The 18699-nt window shown below is 45.0% G+C and overlaps 1 protein-coding gene across 18 annotated transcripts in view; it reads right to left on the bottom strand.

The window, feature by feature from the left end:
- Positions 1 to 18699, bottom strand: part of nfixb (nuclear factor I/Xb) — a 144498-nt gene that overhangs the window by 88836 nt on the left and 36963 nt on the right. For 16 of the 18 annotated variants that reach the window (XM_084037999.1, XM_084038004.1, XM_084038000.1 and 13 more), the window contains one exon: positions 1814 to 2345. In XM_084037999.1, coding sequence (XP_083894125.1) covers positions 1814 to 2345 — 532 coding nt within the window. Of the gene's footprint in view, positions 1 to 1813; positions 2346 to 2848; positions 3034 to 18699 lie in introns of those variants that run through there. The other 2 variants (XM_084038009.1, XM_084038013.1) reach the window with 2 other exon arrangements.

Below are 18699 nucleotides of genomic sequence, written 5' to 3'. Positions count from 1 at the left end.
TGCTTTTAGTCAACGGAGGGTGTGCTGTCGACGGGAAAACATTTTGGAACAGATTCGATTTAAGAATGCTTATGTATGTACAATAAAAACATGCAAATGTGACGCACACGAATCAGTCAGATGAAGGCCGGTGTTCATAGAGGGGGGGAGACGGCTGCTGGATTCTGGCACGGAGTTAAAAAAAAAAAAAAAAGAGAGAGGCTTTACTCCAAGGGGCATCAGGCTGCGAGCTGGGAGCTAATCTGAGCCACGGTTCGCCACGGCGCATTGTGGAACAGGAAGAGGCGCTCACGGAGGCCCGGCAAACTCAAGCAGAGTTACACACTGGGCTGAAAGGCGCCTGGTATGGGGTACTCTGTCACAGGGGAACGCTGCGCCTCCCTGCCAAGGAGGAGAATTAAGGTCCTGTAACTGTATGTATACCAGGATGACAGCGCCGGGCGGAGGACGGAGACTCTACCTGCAAACACCTCCTCCTGCTGCAGCTGGGAATCCATTGTTAATATGATAAAGTACAAGTTGCATTATCACCGATGCACAGAGCAACAGATGGGTCGCTGGATTTAAAGCCATGTTTTATTTCATTTTCAAACAGAATGACAAATAAATATATATTTTAAATGATTTAGATTTGCTGCTATAAAAGTGGGGGAATTACTGAATATGAATTTAAAATGACTAAATCTTCTTGTTTTACGTTAGAAGTGTTTTGCAAAAGGAATAAAAAAATTGAGGCGATCATTTATTCTAATTATATTAGTTAAGCATTTTAGCATTCAATTAGGTAAGAAAAAAATTAAGTATAAAATTCAATTCAGTATCTACATCTATTATTTCCCCTCACAATCGGAATAATCCCACTATTACGCTCCATGGTGCCAATTTGCTCTCAGAGAATACATGCAGGTTTGTATACACTTGACACGAAAATATTTTCACCACCTCTATTTTAACTTTATGGTCACAGCAGGAAGCACGTGAGCCGAATATGGAAAAATAAAGCATCTCATAAACAAAGCTGCGCTGCCGCAGACAGAAAAAGTCTCAACTCGAACAACGGCCGGGGGCAGCTCGGGTGAGTCGTGTGCGGGGGGAGCTTCTGTGTGTGTGTGTGTGTGTGTGTGTGCGTGCAAGGCCGAGGTGGCTGAGCCTGCAGACAGGCTGACTCTCGTTGCCTCCTAAACTACCTGGGACCGGGCCAGCTGTCACTAAACCCTCCAGACCACCGCACAAACGCACGTACACACCGCTACCGACACACACCAGTCTCACAACAACATACATATGGATTACACACACACACACACACACGACAAGCTGCCTGACACACACACACACACACACGTATGCACATGCATGCACACACAGATAAACAGGTTTGCAGATGCTTTTGTTTACAGATGGCACCAGAAAACATGCACATTTGGATTTAGACTAATTTGCGCGCAAATACTTGAACAAATGTACCAGCGCAAACACGTCTCGAGGTAAACAAAGCCCGACTGCCGTATTCACAGGATAGGAAATCATGTATCTGACAAAAAAATGTGGATTTGTTTTATTTATTATTTTTTTTAATGATTTACATTTAGGGAATTTGATCGTGTGCAGACGTCAACTTATCCTGAACCTGACGGCGTCTATCGAAGCCTGGCGCTGGCTCAGCGTGGTGCTTAGCGAAGGGCAGGGTTTAATCTGTGACTCCCATGCCATGCCTCTGTGTGTGTGTGTGTGTGTGTGTGTGTGTGTGTGTGTGTGTGTGTGTGTACACATGAAGAAGAAAATGCTCACTAGCACAGCGAGACGCACATACCTGGTGAGTGGACGAAGTAGGCCAGGTAGAGGTCCAGCTCCTTGACCGCCACTCCAATGTGGTGCGGCTGGACACACAGGCCGTGGTTGGAGCACTGGGGCGACTTGACCAGCCGCTCCCCGTCCGTGCTCTCCAGGGGGCTGCCCTTGAACAGGATGACCATCACCAGGTCCAGTCGCCACACCTTGTCGGCCTGGCGCAGGCAGTCGATGCGGCGGATCTTGCCCTTCTGGTCGGGGTTGGACAGCACGCAGCAGGGGGGCTTCTTCCCCGTGATGGTGAGCACAAAGTCCTCGCGGAACTCGGGCCGGATGTCCTTGCGGAGTTTGGCCAGCAGGCGCGAGGCCCACTTCTGCTTGATCTCGGGCTTCTCCCCGAGCAGCTCGTCCTTCACCGCGCGCTCCTCGTCCTTGGTCATCCTCTTTTCGTGCTTCTTGAAGTACTTGCGCTTACGGGCCTGCAGGTTGAACCAGGTGTAGGAGAAGGCACGGACATGGGGGAGGAGGGCCTCAATGAAGGGATGAAATTCATCCTGATGACAGAGAGACACACGAGCTGTTAGGGAGGCTGAAAACAGGGGCTTTTAATTTGAAAGAGAGCATGCACATTTTAAAAAGTAAAACAGTTGAAACCATTTTAAATAAAAAAGGCAATAGGGTAAAAGTGAAAAAGTTGTAAAATATATGAAAATAAAGTCTTTATATTATTAGCAAAAAATATGTTAATTTAAAATATGTCAATTCCAAAAAAGCAATTCACATAAATATTCTTAAATGTTAAAACATTTCATCATTATCACCCATTATTTAAAACCTAAATAAATACAAGAAAATGTGCTATCAAATGCAAAGATACAATGCAAATCCTCGTCTTTCAGAACTAAACACCAAAACAATCAAGACAACAAATACGTAAAACATGATTTGTAATCCAAAGCAACTGAAAAGCTGAGCCAAGATGCGCTCCCAGTTTTCTGCTGCACAAGAAAGAAAAAAAAGAAAAAAGAAAAAAAGTTATTCTGCTGCACCGTAATACCTTCACTACATATCTCTGGGCAACAAAGCCCAGATCTCTCCACAGCGTTCCTGTGCCAGGGTTGCCACACACCGGTCGCTCACCACCGCCAAGCTTTGCCGCCACAAGACCGCTGTTGAAATGTGCAGCTATAAGATCAGCCATACCATTTCCTATCTCTGCTACCATGCAAGGGGAGCTCCAACCAGACTCACATTTCCACAACAAACTGAAAGCAGACAGAAATCACCACAGAAAACCACACTGCTAGAGGAAGACAGACGGCCTGGTAGTTACCATTTTGCACTCTCATCATAAATTTGGCACAGCGTTTAAAGTGAAAAAAAAAATCTCCTGCACCAGTTTTTTTTTTTTTTTTTTTCCTCCTTTCCTCCCGCGCTCCCCAATGTAAAGCAAACGCTGGTTTGGCAGGCTGTGGAGAATTAGTAGATGAAAAAAAAACTTGAGTGGTTGTAAAAAAAATGTAATAATTAGCAGAATATGCTGCTCACTAAAAACAGTGGGCCAAAGTTTAAAACAAACAAAACAAAAAAAAGATTTTAGGAAGGAGAAAATTCACTGCAGTAGGACCTCGGCCAGCAGCTCATTACACAAAAGCACAAGAAAAAAAAAAAAAAAAAAAAAACTTGTAGTAACAAATATTGTCGATTCAAAATAGAAATGTTAACAGTATTGCACTGTTAGAAAAACTAAAAAAACAATAGCGATGGATGGACTTAAAATAAAACAGTCCTTTGTGCTTTCCAAAATTTTTTTTTTTTTTCTAAATGAACCTTGAAGAAGAAAAAAAAATCCTTGGCAAAGTGTAAGTGGTGGTGTGTGTTCTGATCCCTGGGCCCGGCGCAAGTCTCACGCGCACACACACACACTCACACACACTCACTCACACACACTCACTCACACACAGATGGGGGGGCCAGGGAGAGCAGAGCACAGAATAGGGGAAAAAAAATAGAGAGAGCCGAATCAATGTTGGACGAGCGCATACGACCGCTGGCAAAGCCGAGTGCTGCTTCTTTTTTCCCCTTTTCTCTCCAACTCTCTCTCTTTCTCTTTCCGTTTCTCGCTCGCCGTCTCTCGTCCTCTCCGCGTTCTTTCCCCAACCATTGCTTGAGCCTCTGCCAGCGCGAGTAGGGCCCACCTATTTGGCAACAAGATGCCTGTAGCCCAGCCAATGCGTTAGCTTCAAGAGCTGAAAAGGGAGGGAAAAGAGAAAGAGGAGAGGGTGGGGAGGGAGGGAGCGAGGGAGGGAGGGAGGGGGAGGTGTGTAGCGGTGGTAAGGAGGAGAGCGCGCAGGAGAGAGAGAGAGCAGGTGGGAGTGGAGAGAGCGAGCAGCCTTGTCCGACGCTGCACAATTTGCCAAATCGACAAGTTCCACTCTGACACGGAGGCAAAGTTCAAGGGAGCAAGCCTTCTCCCGCACCAATCCCTGCAGCCCTCAGCCTGCCTCCATCTTTACTATGGCCGCCATCGCCTCCCTCCCTCCCTCCCCTCCCCCGCGCTCCGCCGCCTCTCCCCACCCGTCTCTGCTTGCATAATGCCACCTTGGCAGAGGATGGCAAAGAGAGGACACACAGCTCCAGAATCCCTCCAGACCCCACCACCGGCAGCTGCTCATGGGTTTACCACAGCAAACAAAAGAGGCAGAAACAAACCCGGGCAGCCACACTCCTCCGACGGCTACACACAAACAAATCAATGACGAGATGATTTAGGGGCAGAATACCGAAATGGTTACGGGATTTCAAGGGGAAGGGTGGCGGAGGCAGGGGGAACGGAGCACTGCGAGCAGCCGATAAATGATCAGCAGGAGTCCAGCCCAAATGCTCGCCCGCCGCCTTCCTCCTGAAGTCCCGCAAGGGTTCTGGTTTGGGTCCGCAAGCTGCGGGGACGGCTGCCATGTTGCCTCATCGCGGTAGCATGTCATTCAGGGTTTGCACCTGCTACGCAGACAGCTAGTCTGAGAGCACAAGTGCTGCTGAATCATGAGATGGGAGCTCGAGACTCCCAACTAAAATTTGCCGTAGACGGAAAAAAAAATCTCAGTCCATGTGCTCTGCCAAGGCTAGAATACAAGACAACAAACAACATCACCCCGGACTCACTCCAGCTGAGTCCACAGCAACACGGACCAGATTCATTGACATTTAAAATATTAATAAATATAAATAAATGAATAAATCTCTTCAGGTGTCTTCATCCGATGATATGAAAATTTCATGTCACGATTATTTTGGTCGAAATAATTGCGATTCACAATATGATCCATATTATCATCATAATTTGCTTAAAATGGCACTAAAACAGACTGGTATCACTTTCTAATTTTTTAAGAACTATTTTTTTTATTGCGTCACATTTAAGATGCATCTTTTTTTTAAGTGAACACTTTTTTTGTGAAAAATAATAAAATAATCTTACATTATAATAATCAGAAGGTCTCCCTGCATAAATAAAGGTTCGATAAATATATTTGTATTTTTGTGACTTTTTCTTCCAATATTTATGACTATCCCACGATCATAATTGAGAGTGTTTTTCCATCCCTGGATTATCGGCCAATCGCCAGCTTCGCCACAGTGAGGATTTGATGCTTTACATTCGCCAATGTATGACATGAGTATGAGGACTGGGGGGGGGGGGGGGGGGGGGGGGGGTTGTGTGATGTCACCTTGGGCTCCATAAAACCATAATGGGCCTTTATTTCCCTCACATCTGTCTGGCGTTTTCTAGACAAATTGATGACGTGATCGACAGATTAACCCAGGATGAAAGTGATTGCTGCATCTCTAAATTAATATCCGAGCACATATTACAATTCATGCACTTCTCTCCATGTGCATAAAACAGGTACAGATTTATCTGTTTAGGTTACATCTTTATATAATGAGCGAGGCATTGCATTATGATGAACAGAAAAGGTGGAGGCACTCGAACGCAACACCAGCAGCATTCTCACTAACAAACACCACAGCCTCCGCTCCCTCTCCAAACAGCAAGCTTCATCTCCCATCAGCCTCATCACCCGTCAGCTGTTAACACAGTGAAGAACAGCACACCTCCACACATGCCCCCCCCTCGCTGTGTGTGTGTCATTGGCCTTGGTTAGATAAAACAACAAAAGGCAGCCAAGTGAATTCACAAATCTCACTGTGGTGTATATACGTGTGTGAGGGAGAAACATGGCTGCAAAAATATATTTCCATTCCCATCACCACCTGCAGTACAGAAAAAATCTTAACTGGCACATGAATGTGATTTCTGTCTGCTTTTCAGTAAAAAATTAAGTCTTTCTGGGTGACCCTGCCAAAATGCAAATATCCCAGCATTGAAATGTCACTGGCATTTGACTACAAGGGGGTTTAAGTCATTTTCCTTAGCTATGCTATTTGCCTGAGAAAGAGAAAAAGAAGACTAAATCCAGGAATAACTGTGATGCAGATTGCTTCAAACTGGCAACATGTGGAGAGAGAAAGCCCCGGATTGAGCCCGCCGGGCTCCGCCATGGCCCGTGTACGTCGCTGCGTAGGCGTGTGCGCTGGTTTTAGGTGACGTAGCCAACGCGAACCCATCACGGAAGGTGTCTGTGTTAATCTCCTTACCTGGAAATTAAATTAAGGCCCCAACGCGCCTGGCCTTTTAGCTTTAATCCGGGTTTATTATCAATTAGTAGCGTCAGAGCCGTCGGTGTTTTTACTTCCTGATATTTGGACAGCGGCGCGAATATCAGCCGCGCGCGCGAGCTTCCGCCGTGTGAGCTCTTCACCTTAAAAGTCCCGTTTAAAAAAAGTAGGTGATGCATTATGGGTCACATTTCAGACATGGATAAAAAGATAAACAATCCCTGCGTGAGATTCTCTAATAAAGTCCAACTATTCCCCTAAATTAAGGCCCTGGATTATTTCTCTGCTTCATTTTCTCGAATACCGTCCAGACTCCGTATTATTAATACGACGGGAAAAACTCAGCCAAAACAATTAAAAATGCACCATCACTTTTTTCTCTCTCCTCCTTCCTTGTCTCTCTCTTCTCATAGGGCACTTGAAATATTGATACTTAAAAAAGAGTGAAGACATCATCGATGGAGTCTGCCAGGAATATAGAAATTTGAAAAAAAAAAAAAGCTGGAAGAAAAGACGGGCTGGCACCCCTGCGAGCGACATAACAGCGCTACACCGTTATTAAAACCCGACGTCAATTAATACAGCGAGGGGAGACATACCACATTGAAATATGTATTTAAAATGGTATCTGTCCATTAGAATGAATGAGGTTTCATATAAGGCCCTGAATGACCCGGATGGCTGCAGGACAAGGGGAATATGGATGTTAAAGCCTGCATATTCTGTCTTATTCTCTAATTTATCATTATTTAAAATCACGTCGTGTGACTATTTAAAAAAAAACGTACATTCTAGAATGTGCGATTTTATGCCTTTTACTGATGATTTGTTATTGATATATAAAACCCCAACTTCCATCGCAAAGTATTTAATTTTCCAAATGTGCACAAAAGACTCGAGCCGAATTTAAACAGTCTACGACAAGACAAAAGACATGATTTTGAAGTCCTTTTTTTTTTTCTTCCCAATTCTCCGCACGTCTGACCGAGACTGCGGAGTTGGCTGCCAACTTCAGATTAACTCTTTCAGTGAGGAGAGAAAAGCCTCTTTACTGTGGAAAAAAAACCTGAGTTTGATTCATTAGTGCGCCTGTGAAAACCTCTGCATTCAGACGGGTCCATCGTTTATAATGGTTCATATCTTATTGATGGTGTGTTTTACACTTTGCATGAAAAGTATTAAAATGATCCTATTTATTTCTCTATTTCAATGTTAATTATCTAGCTCCTTGTTGATATATATTTTATGCTTTTATTTTGTAAAAAATAATCCAAAATAGATCTAGAAACAATATTATAATTTAATTAAGGACTAATAAATTAGGCCACTAGTGCAGGTCTAACCCGACAAAATGCACGAGCTGAATAAATATGAACTTAATAAACCAGTTAGCAGGAGGCCACCCTGCCTGCTTACAAATTAAATAAATGCATGTCACATGAAGGCAAATAAAAGGCATGCAATTTAAATTACACAGCACTTAGAAGCATCTGTTTAGTTGTTATCCAGGGTATATACAGCTCCATTCGTCTGACTTTCCAAAAAACAGTGGAGATAAAATTGTCCAAATCCTAAAGCCAAATATCTCAAATTCTGGCAACCTGAAATGCATTATTTTATTTGTTATGATAAATGGCTTGAATATGTTGTTTTCCAACCAAATTGAAATGTTTCATCTCTATAATTTCAACCCCCCTGAATGCCCAGAATATGAGTCTTCAACATCACTTGTTATCTCCAACTAAATCAAATGTAAACAAACTCAGACAGCGATAAAAGCCTCTTCCTGGTTCTGACCCATAATGCCCAGCAGCAGGCCCGCGCTTTTGTCCTGCTCGGCTCTGTGGTACCCGACCTCGCCGAGGCTACGCTGCATCTCATTGGACCAATTAAACCATGGTCTGCATGACCCGAGGGCCTCCCAGCCGCCTGGCCCTTCATTAGCGCAGCTCTGTGCTGGCGGGACCCGGCTCTGTCCTCTCCTGCCCGACTGAGTGTCCCTGACCCCGGACCGAGCCTGACGCCGGCGCCCTCTGACCCCGGCTTGGACCGCTGACAGAGAGCCAGAGCAGGGAGACGGGGTTAGGAGCCACGGATAGCAATGGAGTGGAACCTTATTTGGATTCATCCAGGTTTGATTCAAAGGTGGTCTCATGATTTTGAATCTCAAATAAAAGGAGACTCATATGTCACCAAGATGGCAGCTTTCTGCAACAAACACAGAAAGTGTTTCCTGATGCTGTGGCTTGCTATGTTTCATACTGTAACGAGAACAAGCCACGGTGCCTGCTGCATGACCCTCCGTTGTTATCCCACACTGTATCCATTCCTGCTCGTCGTTAAAGATGAAGACACACAGGGGGAAAAACCCTCCGACCCCCCGCCCCCCCCCCCCCCCAAAGGAGTCAAGTGATGAGTCAAGAGCCACGTTGGTCGCACCTCTCCGAGTTTACAAACCAACACGTTAATACGAGTGAAAAGCCTGCAAGCAATTTGCGGTGGCCGCGTGCTAACATGGGACGTGGATGGTGTGTGTGTGTGTGTGTTTGGGGGGGGTATACTGGACCAGCTGAGGAAGAGGCACGCACGGCACATTCCAGTCCCACAAAGGGGCTACGCTGCCTGGCTGCACAGCAAAACCCAACTGGGCCCTTTCGGACCTCTGGCTCTAGAGCGTTCGTTGCAACACAGACGGGTCTTACACTTCGGATCCAACTATGCAGCGCAGACATGAATTTACACGAGAAGGGGAGGGTTCCATACGCCGAAAAAAAGGTACACATCCGAAAGTAATGAGGAAGCGGATCTCTTCAGGCTATTTTGTTTTGTTTTTGTGTGTTCGAGTTAATAAAACAATATCTGTTCCTGCTTGAGGAGGCATGACGCATGTTGAGACGTGCAGATCTTCATGGATGCAGATGTATTGATGAGTGTGCTGGTTTTGGGGGGGGGGGGGGTTCAATACCAGCCACCGATGTCGCCCTCGTGCATAGCCTAGGAAACACATCACCTGTCCCTCTGCACACATGAACGCCCCAAGCCGCTGTCTGGAAAGAATGCTGCAGCTGGATGCATCATGCCACTAACGCGTGTGTGCACGTGGTGGACCGGCCGTGCCCGGGCAAGCCAACCCAGCGCCACAGCAGCCGCGGCGGCATGTTTTCTCACCGTGACAGCCAATGCTCACACCGCCGCAAGGCCACCAGTGAACTGGTGATACCGCTGACGGGGCCGCGTACTTTCTGTCGACATATAATGCTCATTTCGAAGCTCAATACTTATAATTTGAATTGTGTTGCTAGGCAAAAGCTCAGGTTCCCGTATACTTCCTGTCTGATGTCATCCACATAAGCTGTTGGCCAATTCAGCGGAGGACCCTTTGCGGTCTACGTGGGCCACGCCCTTTGAAGACCACAAAGCCGTCTCTGAAATGAGAAACCGGTGAGAGAAAGCATAAAGGAGGTAACTAATGTTATAGAGCCAGAAATCATATTATATATGCTTCACCTCCGGCACCACCAACCGTAGGCGCCATGATGATTAAAAAAACACCGGCGCACAAAGAAAGTTGGGATAAGTTGGATCTGAAATGGGACGGCCTTGTCGCAGCCGCTGTGATGCATTCAAATGCAGCCTCGGCCGCCAAATTGGGACAGAGCTACGCGCTGCAACCGGCCTCTATTGTATAGTTGTGACATCACAAATGGCAGCTCGTTTAAAGGCAGAGCGTCTGAATACGGGCGACGGGTGTTTCTTCAAGGATTAAGCATTTTGATACTTTCACAGTATTGATACCTGTATTGATACCTGCTTTTATAAAAACATTAGAAAGACAAAAAAAGAAAAACGTACTTTTTACAATGTTGGACTTTTAAATAGAACAATCAGGTAAAATAACAGGGGGGGGGGGGGAGAAAATACGAACAAACAAAGATCCAAACATTGAGTCTGCCAAAGCGTCTGTGGAGGAGAGAGAGAAAGTTACCAACCACAGCCAGCTCTTAGCAGCGTTTTGGCTGGTGGCAGGTGTTCATTTTCTACCCTGGTAAAAAAACGGCTTTGTAATCGGTAAACACGTTGCGCCTGGCCTTCAACAAAGACATGCATTTAGCAAATTCACTCTCTTTGATCCTTTCATTCCTATTTCGGATCGACGGAAGCCGAAGCACGTCAGGAGCATTTCATCATACGAGAGGTGAGAACCGCTCGCCGCCACATTACCTCTGACCGGGACGGTGTGGTCGACACACATCCCGGAGAATTACAAGCACGTTGTTGATTCATCAATAGGCTGAAAGCGGGGGGGGGGGGTTACACCATAACCCCTCTAGTGAAAAGATCCTTCTTTTGCGTATCGAATTAGAATTTCAACACGCCGTGAAATGAAAAGGATCTCCAGGTTCATGTGTTAACTTGCCGCTTAGCAAAGCTGCAGGGCTTTACTCCTCTTTTCAAAGGGATGAGTGTGCGATGCCAAAGTCAGCCCTTCACGCGACGCCGGGGAGAAGAAAGCTGAAACAACACGATTGTGTTTTCGAACCGGGACGAACCAGCGCGCTCGGGCAGAACGCCGCCGCCCCGTTTGAAGGTAAAACCGGCGGCTGCTGCACCAAAGGAGATTGGAAACGGCCTCCTGATCGTCTGACACCTACACCCGCCATAAATACTCAATTCTGCCGGCTGCAGCGTTTTGGCTTTGTGTGGTTAATGAGTAGAACTCCACCCTTCACTCGCCAGGTGCATGACGTCTGGAGTTCACGGTGATTTACAAGCGAGCACACGCTCACACTTTATTAACACTCCTTGAAGCCTCGAGTCGATGTCAGATTATGTGTGCGTAATTATCATACGTAACAGTATTACCTTCAAGCAAAGAGATGCACTCGCTGACCTCTGCTGTAATATCGTTTGCATTCATTTGATTAGCTAAACTGTGCATTTCCTGAAGATAAGTGCTGTACTTAAAGGGCCAGTGCAGGATTCACGGGCATGTAGCGGTGTGGTTGCAGATTGCAACCAACTGAACTTCTCCCGTGTACCAAGCATGAAAAAAAACGCAAACATGCTAGAAATAGATAGAAATGACTCAAGGTGATTAAACATGAAAAGAACCTAAAGGCAAAATGAAACTGTGATAATGCTACATTTTTAATAACAAATCCGTGTCGAAATCACCCAGAGGAAAGTTAGCGTTAACGTTAGCTGTTAGCAGCCGGTTTGGCAGCACAGGCCCTTAACATTAAAAAAGGTTGCCTTGACTTCCATTAATGATGCGTTTGAGCTCTATTCGGGAAAAAATTGTGTAGGGCGTTACGTTAGCACATGTCCAAATGTAATCTTGTAAAATGTAGTTTTTGGCAAGAAAATTGAATAAATAGCTGTTTGAAGAAAATTATATCAAAACAACATAAATATACATAATATATATAAATAGATATTCGAGAGGTTTCCCGGTGGTACCTGTTGGATATCGAGAATAGTGGAATTTCACTGGTACTGGTATCAACTACTCATTTCTGGTATCATAACATCCTAATACTTACACACAGGCTCTTTAAGTACAATTTGAAGCACTTCTATTTTATTCTACCTCATACGTCAACATGTTTCCAGTTCAAAGGGAATTATTGGACTAAATCCATCATACTGCTGTAGTTGTTTGCAGGTAATTGATTGATATGAATAACACACAATAAGATCTTAACACAACACATTGTCAAAGAGTACACATTGCTTTCGTGTGCAGTTGGGTCTCCTTGACAAGTTTCAGATGTATACGAGCTGTTAGCAGTTCCACCAAACACAGATCTCCACTCCAAACTCTCAGATGTTTTCATTTAAAAGGCTGTTTGACTCCCAATTATCCAATATTTCACAAAACGGCAATGATTAGAGACATTTTTTTTTTTTTTATCTTCTTACCTCGACCTCACAGATGTTTCCGGTGACCCTTTCCACGACTGATTGGTGGAAGCATCAGTATAAACAACTTAATAACATCGGTCACAGGGGGCTTTTCATTCATGCAGAACGAGTATTTCAAAGTCTGCCGATAAATCCTCTTCATCTTAATTGATTACGATTTTGAATACAGGCACGTTGAAATATTCTTCTTGTGCATCATTTTGAAAATGTTGCACTCGTTACTAGAGCAACATTTGAGCATGATTAACATGAATGTAAATTCAGTTATTTATTTTATATATATATATATATCTCCATTAGACTTTATTATTATTCATCCAACAAAATAACTTGAGAAATAAAAAATCCTTCACTCATGCTAATATCTCTGCTCAGATATGCAGCAGCTTCTACTTCACCACAGAGTTACATGAAAAGAGGCTATCGAGGTCCGTGGTCGCAATGCGTCCAACCTCTTCGTGGTCGATCTGACCGCGGGTGGCCGGCCGGCGATGTCGCCAACACTCTATGTACAATGCTGACGGACCCGGGGCCAGAAGTAACAGACGCACACTAAATAATCACCCCTTTCATTCCCCACGACCAAGACATCACCACAACCACAACCGGCGTGAGGGGTGAGGGGGGGGGGGGGGACAAGAAAAGCCACTAGCTGCCACTCTGCAGTCCCTTCAGGCCCTGTGTGGACTATAAAACACTGACAACACATCATCACGCTAAATCAACAGTGCCGTTAACCTGCGCTGGTTCGCCCGCGGATATGAAGGGTGGGAACCAGCGCAGCACACTCGATGAAAGCAGACGGACAGACAGTGTCAGAAAACTGCCTGATTGCACACAATATCAACTCCGTGCAGCATATGTGTCGCACACAACCAGGCCAAGATCGAGGGGAAGGGGGGGGGGGGGGATGAAAAAAAAAGCTGCATAAAGGCTCCAGCAAAGTAAAGCCCACTACTAATGCAGTGTTGAACGCTTTGCAATCAGACAAATAAAGGGGCAATCTAGCACACAATCAAACTAGAGATTTAGCCTGCTCTCCTGCCAACAGCGAGGGACCTCCTCTTTCTGAACAAGGGATGCACTATTGACGTTACCCCCCCCCCCCCCCCGCTCGTGCGCTCGCTCTCTCTCTCCAGTCTTCCCTCTCTGCCAGTCTGAAGGCGTGATGCCAACCTTTTTCCACCATTGGGCATGCTGCCCTGCCCTTTATGCAAATGCATTGCCGCAATCCCTAACTCACAACCCCACTGTCTCACCCTCCACGTCTGTGCCCCCCCCCCCCCCTTCTGTCTATATATCCTTTTTTAAAATCTTCATACCATTGAAATTAGCCAAGTAACAGAGCTTAAGCCGTAGCCATAAGATATTAATTAAAGCCACGGTGACCTGAGGGCCCGCCCGTATGGCTCTTGAACTGAGGCGCCGCGTGCAGCCGTAAGGCCTTACTTTGGTTGGGTGTCCTCCGTGGACAGAACGCAGTAACCAGGGGCGAATGTTTGACAGAGGTGTGGTTGTATGTGTCTGTACGAGTCCTGATAAAGACCGGCATCTCCGGCAAAACCGAGGGAATAAAGACAAAGAGCAGGCGGCAAGGAAGAGGGGGAAAGGAACGGAGAATAAAAGAATAAGGGGAGGATTTCCTAAAAGAAATGCTTTATGCACTTACATTTTAATGTGAAATAAATAGCTCTTTAACTTCCGGGGTCACAGGCAACAAAAATGTGACGAGAATCGATACTTCTGCACCAAGTCGATGGCATAATGGTAAAAAGGAGGAAAGCTAGTCAACGTTAGCTGTTAGCAGCCGGGGGGCGTTCATGCTGTTCAGTCAAAATGAGTATAAGGTGGAAGGTCAATTACACAGTCGCCATGATGTGTTCAAATGTACTCATGTAAAATGTCATTTTTGTTGACGGAGATGATTTGTGCAGGAAAAAAGGACACCGTCTATTCTCTTTAGGGTCAGTGGATAATGAGGGGTTAATAAAGTCACCGCTAGCTCAAATGAGAAAGAAGGACAACAATCATGGCCGCCGCTGATAGGCGGGTTTCACCAGTTAGCAGCGGGGTTGAATAAACAGGAGAGGTTAAATAAATCAGCAGGAAATAGAGAAAGACTAATAGAGTCGACAAAAGATAGACAGGAGGTTACAGCTATCAGTCGGAACATCGATGAAGTGCGGATGCTTCGTTGGGTTGTTTATTTAAGGAAGGCAATCCAACAGTCATCCAAACTGTCATGATGTGTGCAGAGACAAAGACATGACGCTTTTTAAGGAAGATAAATTTGTATGAAATATCACCGCGAGCAACCACTGACAGAAGCGTCGCTTGAGCGATTTTTTCCCTCGCAGCAAAAAGAAAACAGGACATCTTTCCCGACACAAACCGAACTTCAACCTGCGAAACCTTCGATCTATACAGTGTGGACCAGAAGACATGGAGGCTGCTGAACGGGAGCCCGGTGATAGGGTTAACAAAGCGGCCCCCGGGCTGAAGGAAGGGCCCTGCTAATGCTGTTAAAGCGCAGCTTCCGCTCCACGCCGCGGGGCACGACAGGGCGCAGGGTGCACACAAGCTGGACACGTCAAGCCCACAGGAAAGGAGCTGGGCCGAAGACAAACACTGTAGACCAGACACACACACTCACACACACACACACACACACACTCACACTCACACACACACACAGCGTCTCCTCTCCTTATATGCCCGAGTCGGACATGTGGTTTGTCATTCTTCCAAGTGTGGAACCAGACTGGGCAAAAAGGGCCAATCTAACCGTTTGAAACGTCACGTGGGAAATGTAAATGGACGTCACGCCGTGCAGAAAAGGTCTCCGTCGCTCGGGACGTCGTGATCTCGGTGGCAACAAATGGAATTTTCTCTTTTGTCCAGATAAACAAACAAAGAGGTGGAAAGCGTAAGAGTCTAGACGGACGAGGCCGCGCTGCAACAATCTCCAAATCTAAACTAGCAGCTTTACTTCCCAAGCCTGCACACAATGGCCGTTCTAATCTTCTAGACAAATAAACAAAACAAACAGGTTGGTTAAGACTTTAACAGCCTCTCTCTCTCTCTCTCTCTCTCTCTCTCTCTCACACACACACACACACACACACACACACATCCCTTTCCCCTCTTCCTTTTCGGACTTCCTTGACTGAAGTTACGGTAATAAAGTTTTCAAAAAGCTACGTGGTGCCAGCAAGCGATGGAGGGCTGCGATGAAAGACGAGGAGGGTGAGGAGAGTGAGGGAGGGCGAAAGACGAAAACAAAGGAAGCTAAAAAAGCTAAAAGCGCCATCCGCACAGACTTCGGGAACTTGAATGGTAAACGTTACTTCCTACACATCACTCTGATCACACTGATGAATGTTTGTGCAAACCAAAAAAAAAACACTGGCTTAATAATAATTACCTGCTGCTTTGGGTCAAAATATCACTAACTGGTTTTTTTTAGTCCTTTTTATTGTTATTTATTAAAACCTTATGTTATTGTTTTATTGTTTTATGTGCAGGTTCCATCTTAAACATTGCAACTTTGTAAAAAAAAAAAAAAATGAATTGCGCACCAGCAGCTTGGTAAAAAAGAAAATCTGTAAATGGTTTAAATGCGGCAACAAATTTAACAGGAGTTAAAACTACAGTATTCAATAATGTTAACGTAGAATTGAAGAGATCGGCCCCATTGTCAACGATACCTGAACCAGCTATTTGAGTCAGTATCGGCCCGATATCAGTATGGGTATTATTGCATCCCTACTAAATATCTCCCATAATAATACTGTGTTAACCTTACAGGAAAAACCCTTTTAGCCTTTAACACGATCCTACTGTGTTTTTCATGGTTACTAGCTGTTATACTGGCGCTGGTTTTTAACTTCCATGTCACTATTTGTTATTATTTAGGGTTTTGAATGTCACATGTATGTACTTTATACAACTAAAAAGACGGTTTGTGGCAGTTTTAAGGGGAAAACTTGAGTGTGAATGCTCACACATCACAGCAGTTCACCATTACTTTGTATGTAAAGCAGAAAAAAGCCCTGCACGTCATCTGAAAGCCGGAGGGGTTTGCACACGTTCCCGTCCATCAAGGTTATTGGTTTTTTTTGCAGAGAGGCATGAAAAGACAGTTGACAGGAAATGAGCGAACATAATACGGGTTCATTTGAATATATATATCCGTAGTGCCGCCGCTCCGAGTTCAAATCCTGCAACGCTAACGTGCCAAATGATCGGAGTCCTTGGATGATGACAGCATTTTCACAGCTGGAAGACATAACTCGCACTGGGGCGCGATGCTGTTCCCCTTTTCTGCTTTACATATCAAATAATGGTGGGATTTCAGCAGGTTTCTTTTCTCATGTCCTGATTTGCATACGTAGCGTTGAGGTCATCCAAAAGTAACAGAAAGCAGTCAACTTGTGTTACTTCACATGAGGTTAGTGAATGCATCGTACCGGAATACATTTGTCAAGCATTGCTGCATCTGACACGTAATCAAGTAATAAAGTAACCATATTTTAGTTTGGTAAAATAATACTACAGCATACATCGGCACTACAGGCTTTTATTTAACTAAAAAAAGATGAAAAAGATTATTAAACTATTCCTGAGTTGATTTAATCTGTAAAACCGAGTTTCTGCACAAATAATGACACAAAAGCAACACGTTAAATCTTGCGTCTAACAAAGATGCGCCCGTAAGTTTATTGGAAATAAGTCATCGGCATAAAAAAGCACCAAAAATGACAAGAAATTCAATTTAATCAGTTTAATCAATTTAATCAGTAAAACTGAGTGTACAAAATATAAAAGAAATTACTACTCGACTAAAAACATCTTTGTGGATCAACAATCCTGATATGATCGGTGGCCTAATCAACTACTCGGCTGAACTGGTGGCAGACCTTCCAACCTTTACATGCTTTACAGCATCGATAAATAACCGGCACAGATCAAATGTTGGAGACAAACAGACATCAAGAGACATATCGGGATTCATTGGAGCGTAATTGGCTTCCATCAGGTCAAACCCGATCGTGGAGGGAAATAGAAAGTGTGTGTTGGTGTGCAGTGGAAGGAGGGAGGGAAATGAATGAGGCCTTTTCTTGCAGCAAGGGCCCAGATCAGAGCTCCTAACTATGGGATTTGGTGCTGTTGCCTTTCTCCCCCGGGAGGGAGTAATTAGGTTAGGGAGGACAACTGCCGCATTGTTTTAACAGAGGAGGGATTGTGCGGGCCAAAGTCCCACCAGCAACATGCTTCCCCTCACAACAAAAATGCCAAATGGATTCTGCGGCGCTCCGACACACATCCACGCAGAAAAAAACTTTTTTTGGTGGGAGGGTTTCCTCCGTTAGGTTTTCAAAGAGGAGGGAAAAAATAGCGGGCTTTTTTTTCTCTCTTTTCTTTTCTGTTGCAAGCGAAAGGCTTCGGTGCTTCGGTGCTGCGTATCCTATGAAATGTCAAATATAGTCCACCAGTGTCGGATGTCCTCTGGTGTTGTTGCAGTTGTGGGATTCTGGCTCTTTTGCGGCGCTCGGCTCCCTTTAGTGCAACTGCGTGGACTCTTCCCCCCCCCCCCTCGGCATCTAGAGGCTTGGCAACACGCGGCGCTCCTAACTAGTATAATATGGTTATGATGCATTTTGCATTCCTTCCAATCCCAGAGGAAACACAATACGTCTATATCGTCCGTTTTAATCACGGCCCCGCTTCCAAGGAAAGTAAAAGCAGAATACAAACAGCCGCGGCCATAAAAGAGGTTCTCTCCAATATACTTGGAGTTCGTTTAAACACACCCTCCGCCCGATTGATAGAGAGTAAATCAAACAAATCGTGCTGCAAGAAAAAATAAAAGTTACGCGGAGTGCTCCCCGGTCCACTGTATTTACAATACACAGCTTCTTTCATTCCCCTCTCTCTCTCTCTCTCTCTCTCTCTCTCTATATATATATATATATATATATATATTTTGCGGTTTCACTCCTCTACATCATTCTCAAGGCCTTCAGCTCCTCCAAGTATTAAAAAAAACAAAAAAGGCGCCATACTTTGCACCTCCGCATACCCGCCCACACCATCCCTATTCACTCTCATCATAAATCTGCGCAGCCTGGCTGCAATACGCAGTCAATTTGTGGTCCCCGTATGAGTCCTAACTCCAGCTCGGAAAGACTTTCATTCAGGTGCGCAGATGGAGATGAAAACAACCAAAAAAAAGGAAGTAAATGTGAATTGGTATGCGATTCTCAGGCCTACAAAAGTATTTTTCTCTGCCACAGGTGGCGG

The sequence above is a fragment of the Eutrigla gurnardus genome (genome assembly GCF_963514095.1).
Source record: "Eutrigla gurnardus genome assembly, chromosome: 20".
NCBI lineage: Eukaryota > Metazoa > Chordata > Actinopteri > Perciformes > Triglidae > Eutrigla > Eutrigla gurnardus.
The sequence above is the reverse complement of the archived record's forward strand: the minus strand, read 5'-3'. Positions and strand labels throughout refer to the sequence as shown.